This window comes from Pseudophryne corroboree, chromosome 4 (genome assembly GCF_028390025.1).
Source record: "Pseudophryne corroboree isolate aPseCor3 chromosome 4, aPseCor3.hap2, whole genome shotgun sequence".
Lineage (NCBI taxonomy): Eukaryota > Metazoa > Chordata > Amphibia > Anura > Myobatrachidae > Pseudophryne > Pseudophryne corroboree.
In genome coordinates this window covers 355,741,553-355,755,358 of record NC_086447.1, presented here as the reverse complement: position 1 = coordinate 355,755,358, position 13,806 = coordinate 355,741,553, and the positions used below count along the sequence as shown (strand labels likewise).

The 13,806-nt window shown below is 44.3% G+C and overlaps 1 protein-coding gene across 10 annotated transcripts in view; it reads right to left on the bottom strand.

The window, feature by feature from the left end:
* Nucleotides 1–13,806, bottom strand: part of TNK2 (tyrosine kinase non receptor 2) — a 544,303-nt gene that overhangs the window by 61,560 nt on the left and 468,937 nt on the right. For all 10 annotated transcript variants that reach the window (XM_063916519.1, XM_063916517.1, XM_063916516.1 and 7 more), the window contains one exon: nucleotides 7,505–7,631. In XM_063916519.1, coding sequence (XP_063772589.1) covers nucleotides 7,505–7,631 — 127 coding nt within the window. The remainder of the gene's footprint in view (nucleotides 1–7,504; nucleotides 7,632–13,806) is intronic.

Below are 13,806 nucleotides of genomic sequence, written 5' to 3'. Positions count from 1 at the left end.
CCGGTACTCAGACAAGAGGCGCCGGTACTCAGGCATAAGGTGCCAGTAGTCAGACACAAGGCACCGGGGCTGAGACATAAGACGCAGATACTCAGACATAAGGTGCTGGTATTCAGACATAAGGAGACATAAGGTTCGGGTACTCAGACATAAGATGCCAGTACTCAGAAAAAAGGTGCTAGTACTCAGACATAAGGTACCGGAAGTCAGACATGAGGCGCCAGTACTCAGACATAAGGTGCCGGTACACAGCTAAAGTCACAGGCTATAGGATATATAGTAGCTTCTATACTCTGGATAAGCCTTTAGACACTTAATTTATTTATGTCTGAAATTATTTTATAGTAGCTAACACACTCTTTCTTAAGGCTTTTAAGACACGGATTTTAGTAATTTCTGAAATTATTTGACTAATTCTTCCTGTTTTCATAACTAGTAATAAGAATTAAAAATGATACAAAAAAGTGTTGGCAAGGCGTAACATCAGAAATAAAGATTTACCCAATATATATATACAGAGAGGCCTTGACGCAGCTTGGGGGCTTACACATACATTTGCGCAGATATATGTAACCGAGATCTCTGAATTCTAAGATATTGTATGGGATTTATATCTGGTTACTGCTATCATTCAGGGTGCTGGGGGAAACAAAATGTTTTTTTTTTTCTTGCTTAGAAATACCCCTCCCTTTCAAGCACCTGAATAATATCACTAAGCTAATTGAGCATCCACCACTATATTTCCTTGTTGAGAGAGGCAGAGAGGTGCTTGATTAGGAGGAGATGCAGGTCCTGACATGCTATATGGAGCATTATAGGGTTGCTCCAAGGTAGGTAGCTCTTAGCTTAGACATATTGTAGTAAGGAGCCATTATCATGTGGCTCCTTGCTGGTTAATTATAGACCCAGATTGGGGGTGTAGAGGTGTGGGATGTGGTGCCCCTAGATTGGCAGAGCTGGATGGCTTTAGTGTGGCATACCCTTACATTAACACTTATCACATACTAACTTCCTTAAGACTATTTCTTATTTCGCTAACGTCCTAGTGGATGCTGGGGACTCCGTAAGGACCATGGGGAATAGCGGGCTCCGCAGGAGACTGGGCACTCTAAAGAAAGATTTAGTACTATCTGGTGTGCACTGGCTCCTCCCTCTATGCCCCTCCTCCAGACCTCAGTTAGAATCTGTGCCCGGCCAGAGCTGGGTGCTCCTAGTGGGCTCTCCTGAGCTTGCTAGAAAAGAAAGTATTTTGTCAGGTTTATTATTTTCAGAGAGCTTCTGCTGGCAACAGACTCTCTGCTACGAGGGACTGAGGGGAGAGAAGCAAACCTACTCACGGCAGCTATGTAGCGCTTCTTAGGCTACTGGACACCATTAGCTCCAGAGGGATCGAACACAGGTACCTAAACTTTATCGTCCGTTCCCGGAGTCACGCTGCCGTCCCCCTCGCAGAGCCAGAAGCAGCAGAAGCATGAAGACATAGAAATCGGCGGCTGAAGACTCCTGTCTTCACTTAAGGTAGCGCACAGCACTGCAGCTGTGCGCCATTGCTCCCACAGTACACCGCACACTCCGGTCACTGTAGGGTGCAGGGCGCAGGGGGGGGGGGGGGGGGCGCCCTGGGCAGCAATTAATTACCTTTTTGGCAAAAATAGACATATATACAGTCTGGGACTGTATATATGCCCGAGCCCCCGCCATTTTTTACACATTAAAGCGGGACAGAAGCCCGCCGCTGAGGGGGCGGGGCCTTCTTCCTCAGCACACCAACGCCATTTTCTCTTCACAGCTCCGCTGGAAGGACGCTCCCCAGGCTCTCCCCTGCAGTATACAGGTGCAATAGAGGGTAAAAAAGAGAGGGGGGGCACTTAAATTTAGGCGCAGAGATATATTTAACAGCAGCTACGGGGTAAACACTAAGGTACAGTGTAATCCCTGGGTTATATAGCGCTGGGGTGTGTGCTGGCATACTCTCTCTCTGTGTCCCCAAAAGCCTTTGTGGGGTCCTGTCCTCAGTCAGAGCATTCCCTGTGTGTGTGCTGTGTGTCGGTACGCCTGTGTCGACATGTTTGATGAGGAAGGATACGTGGAGGCAGAACAAGTGCAGCTGAGTGTGGTGTCGCCGCCGACGGTGCCGACACCTGATTGGATGGATATGTGGAAGGTGTTAAATGATAATGTAAACTCCTTGCATAACAGATTGGATAAAACTGTAACCTTGGGACAGTCAGGGTCTCAACCCATGCCTGATCCTACAGCGCAGAGGCCGTCAGGGTCTCAAAAGCGCACACTATCCCAGATAGTTGACACACTTGTCGACACGGAAGCTGACTCCAGTGTCGATGACGATGAGGCAAAGTTGCAGCCTAAAATGACTAAAGCCATCCCGCTACATGATTGTAGCAATGAAGGATGTATTACACATTTCTGAGGAAAATCCTGTCCCTGACAAGAGGATTTATATGTATGGGGAGAAAAAGCATGAAGTGACTTTTCCCCCTTCACATTAATTAAATGAATTATGTGAAAAAGCTTGGGATTCCCCTGACAGGAAGGTGATAATTTCCAAGAGATTACTTATGGCGTATCCTTTCCCGCCAACGGACAGGTTGCGCTGGGAATCCTACCTTAGGGTAGACAAGGCGTTGACACGCTTGTCTTAGAAGGTGGCCCTGCCGTCTCAGGATACGGCCGCCCTAAAGGATCCTGCGGATAGAAAGCAGGAAGCTATCCTGAAGTCTGTTTATACACATTCTGGCACACTGCTGAGGCCAGCAATTGCTTCGGCCTGGATGTGTAGTGCGGTAGCTGCAGGGACGGATAGACGGTCTCTCGGACCTAGTTTCCACAGCTACGGCTGGGAAGTCAAATTTCTTGCCTTATGTCCCTCCACAGCCTAAGAAAGCGCCGTATTACCAAATGCAGTCCTTTCGTTCTCAGAAGAGCAAGAAGGTCAGAGGTGCGTCCTTTCTTGCCAGAGGCAGGGGTGGAGGAAAAAAGCTGCACCATGCAGCTAGTTCCCAGGAACAAAAGTCTTCCCCGGTTTCCACTAAATCCACCGCATGACGCTGGGGCTCCACAGGCGGAGCCAGGAGCCGTGGGGGCGCGTCTCCGACATTTCAGCCACCAGTGGGTTCGCTCACAGGTGGATCCTTGGGCTATACAAATTGTGTCTCAGGGATACAAGCTGGAATTCGAGGTGATGCCCCCTCACCATTACCTAAAATCGGCCTTACCAACTTCCCCCATGGAAAGAAAGATAGTGTTGGCGGCAATTCACAAACTTTTTCTCCAGCAGGTGGTGGTAGAGGTTCCCCCCCTTCAACGGGGAAGGGGCTACTATTCCACTATGTTTGTGGTACCGAAACCGGACGGTTCGGTCAGACCCATTTTAAATTTAAAATCCCTGAACATTTATCTGAAGAAATTCAAGTTCAGAATGGAATCGCTCAGAGCGGTCATTGCAAGCCTGGAAGAGGGGGATTTTATGGTGTCTCTGGACATCAAGGATGCTTACTTGCATGTCCCCATTTATCCGCCTCATCAGGAGTACCTCAGGTTTGTGGTACGGAACTGTCATTACCAATTCCAGACGTTGCCGTTTGGCCTGTCCACGGCACAGAGAGTTTTTACCAAGGTGATGGCGGAAATGATGGTGCTCCTTCGGAAGCAAGGGGTTACAATTATCCCATACTTGGACGATCTCCTCATAAAGGCGAGGTCCAGGGAGCAGTTGCTGATCAGCGTAGCACACACTCAGGAAGTGTTGCGTCAGCACGGCTGGATTCTGAACATTCCAAAGTCGCAGCTGATTCCTGCGACGCGTCTGCCCTTCCTGGGCATGATTCTGGACACAGACCAGAAGAAGGTGTTTCTTCCGGAGGAGAAGGCTCAGGGGCTCGTGACTCTGGTCCAAAACAGGTGTCGGTGCATCACTGCACACGAGTCCTGGGAAAGATGGTGGCGTCATACGAAGCCATTCCCTTCTGCAGGTTCCATGCGAGGATCTTTCAGTGGGATCTGCTGGACAAGTGGTCCGGATCGCATCTTCAGATGCATCGGATGATCACCCTGTCCCCCAGGGCCAGGGTGTCTCTTCTGTGGTGGCTACAAGGTGCTCACCTCCTCGAGGGCCGCAGATTCAGCATACAGGACTGGGTCCTGGTGACCGCGGATGCAAGCCTCCGAGGGTGGGGGGCAGTCACTCCAGGAAGAAACTTCCAAGGGCTGTGGTCAAGTCAGGAGACTTGTCTGCACATAAATATCCTGGAGCTACGGGCCATATACAACGGCCTGAGTCAAGCGGAGCCTCTGCTTCGAGACCAACCAGTGCTGATTCAGTCAGACAACATCACGGCAGTCGCTCATGTAAACCGCCAGGGCGGCACAAGAAGCAGGGTGGCAATGGCGGAAGCCACCAGGATTCTTCGTTGGACGGAGAATCACGTGCAAGCACTGTCAGCAGTGTTCATTCCGGGAGTGGACAACTGGGAAGCAGACTTCCTCAGCAGACACGACCTCCACCCGGGAGAGTGGGGACTTCATCAAGAAGTCTTCACGCAGATTGTAAATCGATGGGAACTGCCACATGTGGACATGATGGCGTCCCGCCTCAACAAAGCTGAGAATCGTAAGAAAAAGAGGAGTGAGAACAATACTCATTGTTCCGGATTGGCCAAGAAGGACTTGGTACCCGGAACTGCAAGAAATGCTCACAGAGGACCCATGGCCTCTGCCTCTCAGACAGGACCTGTTGCAACAGGGGCCCTGTCTGTTCCTAGACTTACCGCGGCTGCGTTGACGGCATGGCGGTTGAACGCCGGATCCTAGCAGAAAAAGGCATTCCGGATGCAGTTATTCCTACGCTGATAAAGGCTAGGAAGGACGTGAAAGCAAAACATTATCACCGTATACGGCGAAAATATGTTTCACTGCCTGAGGTTCAGACGTTTGTTAAGGGAGTGCTGCATATTCAGCCTCCTTTTGTGCCACCAGTGGCACCTTGGGATCTAAACGTGGTCTTGGGTTTCCTGAAATCCCACTGGTTTGAGCCACTTAAGACAGTGGAGCTAAAGTATCTCACGTGGAAAGTGGTCATGCTGTTGGCCTTAGCCTCAGCTAGGCGTGTGTCAGAATTGGCGGCTTTGTCATGTAAAAGCCCCTATCTGGTTTTCCATATGGATAGGGCAGAATTGCGGACTCGTCCGCAGTTTCTGCCAAAGGTGGTGTCATCTTTTCATTTGAACCAACCCATTGTGGTGCCTGCGGCTACTCGTGACTTGGAGGATTCCAAGTTGCTTGATGTAGTCAGGGCTTTGAAGATCTATGTTGCCAGGACGGCTGGAGTCAGGAAAACTGACTTGCTGTTTATCCTGTATGCATCCAACAAGCTGGGTGCTCCTGCTTCAAAGCAAACCATTGCTCGCTGGATCTGTAACACGATTCAGCAGGCTCATTCTGCGGCTGGATTGCCGCATCCAAAATCAGTGAAAGCCCATTCCACAAGGAAGGTGGGCTCTTCTTGAGCGGCTGCTCGAGGGGTCTCGGCATTACAGCTTTGCCGAGCTGCTACTTGGTCGGGTTCAAACACATTTGCAAAATTCTACAAGTTTGATACCCTGGCTGAGGAGGACCTGGTGTTTGCCTATTCGGTGCTGCAGAGTCATCCGCACTCTCCCGCCCGTTTGGGAGCTTTGGTATAATCCCCATGGTCCTTACGGAGTCCCCAGCATCCACTAGGACGTTAGAGAAAATAAGAATTTACTCACCGGTAATTCTATTTCTCGTAGTCCGTAGTGGATGCTGGGCGCCCGTCCCAAGTGCGGACTTTCTGCAATACGTGTATATAGTTATTGCTTAACAAAGGGTTATGGTTATGTAGCATCGGTTGAGTGATGCTCAGTTGTTGTTCATACTGTTAACTGGGTAAGTTTATCACAAGTTGTACAGTGTGATTGGTGTGGTTGGTATGAGTCTCACCCTGGATTCCAAAATCTTTTCCTTGTAATGTCAGCTCTTCCGGGCACAGTTTCCTTAACTGAGGTCTGGAGGAGGGGCATAGAGGGAGGAGCCAGTGCACACCAGATAGTACTAAATCTTTCTTTAGAGTGCCCAGTCTCCTGCGGAGCCCGCTATTCCCCATTGTCCTTACGGAGTCCCCAGCATCCACTACGGACTACGAGAAATAGAATTACCGGTGAGTAAATTCTTATTTTTAATTACATCTGATTTTTGTATCACTTTCTCCATAGCTTCGGCTTCTTAAACACTAATCTATTAACATTATAGCTTTTTCACTGGTATACTGCCCTGGGCTGCCTGGCTTATGCTGATTTTTTTTTGGGTGCCACGCCCTGCACCTAGATATAGGGTTAGGGACCCCCAATATATATATACAGAGAGGCCTTGACGCGGCTTGTGGGCTTACACATACATTTGCGCAGATATATGTAACCGAGATCTCTGAATTCTAAGATATTGTATGGGATTTAAATCTGGTTACTGCTATCATTCAGGGTGCTGGGGGAAGATAGCATAAAGATTTATCTGTCTGGATTAGTAACTGTGGGCAGGATTCAGAGGTGCATAGAAAGTCGAAATTGGACGCAGTGGATCGATTTTTTTGCCATTGCGCATGCGCCAAATAGGCACTGCACACGCACAGCAAATGATTAGCGACGGTGGAGGCACAGAGGAATTATTCGCAAAGTGAGTGGTAGGCAGTCAGCGTTTGGGGGAGGCTAGTTTCTGTGCATGGCCTAGTCAGCCACTTTGAATTCTTTTGCAGCTGGAGAAGCCATGGCGTCTAAGGAGAGTCGTTCTGTATAAAACAACATTGGGTTGCTCAGGTCTGACTAATGCGCGCCCAACGTTCTGATGTTTTCGCTTATGTACGTGAGCAGCAGAGGTGAGACGCTGACAGTGGGCGTCTCTGTGCACAAGACAGCGGTTGAGTCATTAGCATATTTTCGCAAGTCCAATGTAAAGAAAATTGTAGCTGCACATGCAACTGCGTGCACTTCTGAATCAGGTAAAATCTGCACAAGACCTGTTAAGTCTACTAGATGATCCGACTAAAGAAAACTAGGAATTCTGCGCACACACAGCCATCGGCATTACATGCAACTCAGTGTGCACTGCACCAGCCCTAGCTATGGCCCAAGAGATCTGTTCGAAATTCTGCATAGCCCATAGTTTCAACTACACAACATTCCCTCACTCAACTTAGCCTATGGTGTGAATGATCCCCTGCCATCCAGTTACTCCCCTTCAGACAGAGGCAGAGGTGTGGCTGAGTTGTATAATAGTCTATACTGGCCGTAAATGATATGTTATTATTTAATCAATTATATCTGCTTTGTCTATTGTTTTCTTTATAGTACATTGAAAATATTAATGTAATGGGTACACAGCAAGGATCCCACAATCCAGGAAATTGTTAAACACCATTCTCTTCAAACTAAAGCCTGTCAGCACTAACTTGCAGGATTACACAATGTCTCACCTGGCTGCCATTGAGCCCAATCCATGGCTCCTGTCCATAAGTGAACATCTCCCACAACGTCACCCCAAACATCCATGTGTCACTTGCATGTGAGAATGTGCGAGTCTTTAGGCTCTCTGGTGCACACCTGGAAAAAATAAGTATGATAAGAACAATAGAGAAGAGAGCAGAAATGGGAATAAGGAATATGAAGCAGTTGTGGTCTAGCTGTACAAAGCAATATGGCAATGTCTGTGGAGCATTTTGCACAGGCTGAGGGGAGGGGTTGGCCAGAGTGAAGGCCTTCCTTGTAAAGATCAGAGCAGGCGCACCGATACCTAGCAATGCTGTGCAGAAACCAGATTTCCTTTTGAAGAGCTATGAGAAAACATGGTGGAGAGGACACCTCTTTAGCATCCTCATTCTGTGGTACAGTGCTCATTGTACACTTGATAAATTACCTCCAGAGAAGGCAGACATGGACACTCAATGATTTGCGCTGATGGCTGGAGGACTGCGCATGCAAGCGACCCCTTCTGCGCACTGTGCATAATGGAACCCGCATCGTTGCACAAGCTGCCCCCTAAGCCGTTTGGGGGTGGGGAGGGGATGGCAACAAGCAGCATTTCTGGGACTGCCCTAGCCAATGTCTGCCCTCAGCTTTGAATACGAGAAAGCCATCTGAGAAACCTGACGGTTACTCAAATGAACGATGTCCTCGAAAGTGATCCGATGCTGGATCTTCGGACGCAGCAGCAAATCACAGAAGCCGGCAGGAGGCGTCTAAGACACCTACTGCGACATTAGCATATTTACACACAGCTGCTGTGTCCAAAAACATAGCTGCTGTGTACACTGCTACAACTCTGAATGAGGCCCATAGATCTTTGAAAGAAATTGTAGGGGCAGATTCAGTTGATGGCGGGAAATTGGAAAAACCCTGCGGTGTGGGGTTTTTGTTATTTCTCTTCAATTGCAGGACTGACAATGAGACATAGTGATTTCTATAGAAATTACTGCCTCTTTCTTTACGCGCCTCCAGCACAAGTCGGATTGTGGAAGTTCCCAATTAGCTTAATTAGTAGGCCTAGGATTTTTAGGATCTAAAAAACTAAATTAGTCTTTTCTATTCATGTTTCAGGATTTTAGAGTTTTTAAAATTCCAATTTAGGAATTTATATGTTGTATGAAAAAACAAAACCAAGCAACATATCATTATGTTTGAAACACTGTGCCTTTATTACAGATGTGTCCTTCTACTTCCTTGTAGCGTTTGCTCCCACAATGCATCATCCTGCGATCCATTAACAGACGCGGCTTTCCCGTAGAAACAAATGTATCGCAGGTGCATGGGTACGCTCGCACCGGCGAATCACAGGGGTCGACAGACGAGCTGTGTACGTTACGCTGCAAGGCTGTAACAGGATACATCTGTATATATGAATTACATATGAAAACTACTCATTCTACACATTTCCACAGTACATTTATATAGTTTCAACATAAGTAACAGAATTAGGTATTTTTAGGTTGTAACAGTCAAAATAGGTCCTTTTAGGTACTAAAGTCCAGATTAGGAAATTTTAGGTCCTGCACAAATTAAGTTAAGTATTCCCTGGTACACAAAACATAAAAGGAAACTGAAATTTTGAGTGTAATGGGAAAGGATTAGAAGAGGTTGGAACCTAATCCTGGGCTTTTCAATTAGTCAGTAATTACTCACACTCCACAGAGATAGCACTGACTAAAGTAGTGAATGATCTAGTCACTGCAAAGTCCAACGGCCATTACTCACTTCTTATTCTTCTAGCTCTCTCTGCTGCTTTTGACACTGTTGACCATTTTCTTCTCATACAAACACTACAATCCCTAGGTTTTAAAAACACAGTCCTTTCTTGGTTCCTATCCTACTATCTGATCTAAAATACCAAAGTGAGAACTCGTGGCGCTACCGTAACCACAATCACATTCAGAAAAGGGTGGTCTAATATTCACAGGAACCAAGATAAAATTCAGTTCTCCTTCACTTACACAAATTAAAACTGGATTCTAAAACAACAAAAGAGATAAACACAATAATGTAATAAATAATGATAAAAATCCAAATCGTGCTTTTATTGGTTCCACTCACATAGCTGAGATTGATCTGTGCATATTATCCTCATATGAGGTATATCCAGGAATCACCAGCAGGGTAATAGCTGAGATTAATCTTTACATATCATCCTCATGAGAGGAATATCCAGGAATCACCAGCAGGGTACTGAAAACTTAAAAGAACGAATATAGTGCAATACAGCCTTAAAAGGAACAGAATTTAATAAAAAATGCACTCACAATTCAAAAAACATAAAAGGCATATATCACCAAACAGATGGTGTGTCAATTGGTATCCCGCCACTGTATCGACCCGAAATCCCTCTGCATCCAAAAGGAAATCCCAACTGTCAAAGACGTTTGGTGTGGAGCCGATTGTCAGATATTATAAGCGCAGGAATCCCAAATGGAAATTTGCTTAAACGCGTTTTCGGTTCTAAGACCTTCCTCAGAAGCATAGGGCCAGAGAGTGAGACAACTCCCTTATATACCCTCATAATCAGCTTGACACAAAACACCCTTCTCAGATTAAAAACACCTGTACACTTTTAAATAAGATGTTTCCCAAACAGGAAGTGCGTGACCGGAAATAACGCTTTTGCGTTCCACGGGTCCTCCGCTCCTTCCTGTTTGCGTTCCACCATACATACATTCATATGTCTGAACTTATTCTAATACATAACATCAAAAAAAGATAATATCAATGCTCCCTGAATTAACCTCCTAATTATCTAGTGCAAAACCGCGTCTTATTAAAAAGAGACACATAAAATTTGGACAAGTCCGTTCCCAAACAGGAAGTGCCTCATCGGAAGTGACGTTCTTGCGTTCCACGAGTCCTCCATGACTTCCTGTTTGCGTTCCACTGTGTTTAAATGCAATTAAACCAGGATCCTGTATTTCCAAACAGTTCTTCAACCATTCTTATGAAATCAGGGATATTGATGATCACTTAAAAGCCGATCCAAGTTCTCACACGATGAGGGACCAAAATCGATCCAATAATTGTATAGAAAAAATATAGATATAAAAAAAAAATGTATAAGACACTTATACATACATTTAATAAACAGAAACATTAACCAGACAAGAATAGAAGGGATACATATTTAGGACTGTAGGAACCATTTTAACTCGAAATCACCGTTCAGTCCTTGAGGTGACAAGGTCCCCAATTTGTAGATCCAGCGCATCTCAGACTTGGCCAGCCTGATCTCAATATCTTTGCTGCGCCAAGTCGGACCCACAAGCTGGATTCCCCAAAAGTACTTAATCCCATTTGTACTACAACCATGAACAGATTTAAAATGAGCAGATAGACAATGCGTCTCAAGTCCCTTCTTAATATTATATAGGTGTTCTGACATCCTAATTTTTAGGCATCTAGTCGTTTTTCCTATATATAGTAGACCACAGCTGCATTCTATGGCATATATCACATTTTTCGAATTGCACGTTATAAATTCTTTGATTCCATATTTATTTCCTTTTACTGTAAACTCTTTCATCTTACTGTTGCTCTTTGTTGCCCTGCACATGTTGCACATAGCGCACCTATGGAAGCCCTGAGTTCTAACACTGCTTTGTATAGGTGCTTCTATTGAGCTGTGCACCAGTCTATCTTTTAGGGATCTTGACTTCCGATGTATAAAGCGAGGTCTGTCAGGCAAAAGATTCCCAATAACAGTATCTTTTTTGAGCACTTTCCAGTGTTTTCTGAAAATACCTTCAATTTGTTTATGTTGTAAGTTGAAATCTGATATAAAGGACCACTGATTATCTTCATTCTCAACTTTATTCTTAATATTATAGATCATCTCCTTCCTATCAAATGTATTGACCTTCTGATATGCTTCTTTTAACCATTCGGTTTCATATCCCTTCTCTAAAAAACGATCAGTCATCTCTGCTGATTGACTCTCATAGACTTCTACTTCAGTGCAGTTACGTTTAACCCTCATGTATTGACTATAGGGAATGCTATTTAGCCAATTATCATGATGTTGACTCCCCTTTTCAATGAAATTATTAGAATCAGTGGTCTTTCGATATCATTTCGTTTGTAACTTATTGTTCTTTACATAAATGCACAAATCTAAAAATGCAATTTCTACTGAGCTCACAGTAACTGTGAGGTTAATGTTGAACCTATTCACATTTAGTGAATTTAGAAAGAGCTGAAGCTCCTCCATACTCCTATCCCATATAAATAACAAATCATCGATATATCTGCGCCAGAGCACCAGGCCCGCCCCCAGAACGCCATCACGCCACACTACTTGATCTTCCAGTAGGCCATGAAAAGGTTGGCGTAACTGGGGGCGAACCTGGTGCACATCGCAGTCCCAATACATTGCAGATAATATGTGCCGTTAAACACAAAATAATTGTTGTTCAGAATAAATCTGATACTTTCAATTATGAAGCTTTTAAGATCACTGGAATAGTCTGACTGTTCCAAAAAATAATTTACTGCTTCTATTCCCCTTTCTTCCTGAATTATAGTATACAGGCTTGTGACATCGGCACTTACTAGGATGACATTTTCATTCCAGTCTATACTATCCAGCAACTTCAACACATCACCCGTATCTTTAAGATAGGATTTTGTTCGCTTCACCAAAGGCTGTAAATAGTGGTCCACTACAGATGAAAGGTTAGAAGTAACACTATTGCTACCTGATATGATGGGTCTACCAGGAGGGTGAACAGGGTCCTTGTGGACTTTCGGGAGGGTGTAAATGGTTGGCACTGATGGGTATTTTATATTAATATACTCATGTTGGGATTTGGTAATTACATTTTTCGATAAGGCATCATCTGTTAATGCTAACAATGATTTCACAATCCGAGCACTTTGATCACTCTTCAGTTTTCCATATGTGCCTCCATCATTCAATTGCCGATAGATTTCTGCCATATAGTCCTCCCTGTCCACAAGGACCACTGCTCCACCCTTATCTGCAGGTTTGATAATTACCTGTTCATCTTCCCTCAGACTTTTCAACGCCTGCCATTCCTTTCTTGTTAGGTTACATTTTTTAGTTTTACTCCTCAGTCCTTTCTCCACGTCATCCATTACCAATTTATTAAAGCAATCCAAAAAGCTTCCTCTCATATGAGTTGGATAAAGGGATGACTTGGGTTTAAACTGAGGCCCTGAGGGAACTCTAGTATCTTCAACTACAGTTGCATCCTTATTTGCAAAACTTTTTCACAGTGAGTTTTCTAATATATTTTTGCATATCTATATAAAAATCAAAGGAATCAACTTGACTAGTGGGGGCAAACTTTAGCCCTCTCCTAAGAACCCTTTCCTCATCTGTAGTTAACACCCTTTTGCTTAAATTAAATATTTTTACATTTGTACTTATAATTTTAAAAGTCTTATTAATATCCTCAGCCAATTTTTCTATAACTGCATCCTTCTGTTTCTGTTTAGCAGTCCCTCCTCTTTTACCTCTCCTATATTTTCTTTTTTTAGTTTTTACTGATATCTCATTCTCCCTCGTTGTTTCCACCCTAAAAAGGGAGACCTACCATTTCCATCCTGATCAGTCAACCTATCATTGTCATATTCATTTGATTCAGGAGGAAATCCATTACTTAAATAATTTCTTCTCCTGGAGAAATCTCTTCTTCTATTCTGACTATCATTCCTCCAATTCTGACGCTGTCTATTATATGGTATGTAATTCCGTGATCCTTGTCTCTCCCCATTGAATCGTCTATAATTTGTGTATCGTCCCTCATTGGACCTAGGTTCATTTCTATTAGGTCCCTGTGTCCTATAGTCTGTATAATACAGACTATAGGACACATGGACCATATAATAGACAGCGTCAGAATTGGAGGAATGATAAACAGAATAGAAGAAGAGATTTCTCCTGGAGAAGAAATTATTTAAGTGATGGATTTCCTCCTGAATCAAATGAATATGACAATGATAGGTTGACTGATCAGGATGGAAATGGTAGGTCTCCTTTTTTAGGGTGGAAACAATGAGGGAGAATGAGATATCAGTAAAAACTAAAAAAAGAAAAAATAGGAGAGGTAAAAGAGGAGAGACTGCTAAACAGAAACAGAAGGATGCAGTTATAGAAAAATTGGCTGAGGATATTAATAAGACTTCTAAAATTATAAGTACAAATGTAAAAATATTTAATTTAAGCAAAAGGGTGTTAACTACAGATGAGGAAAGGGTTCTTAGGAGAGGGCTAAAGTTT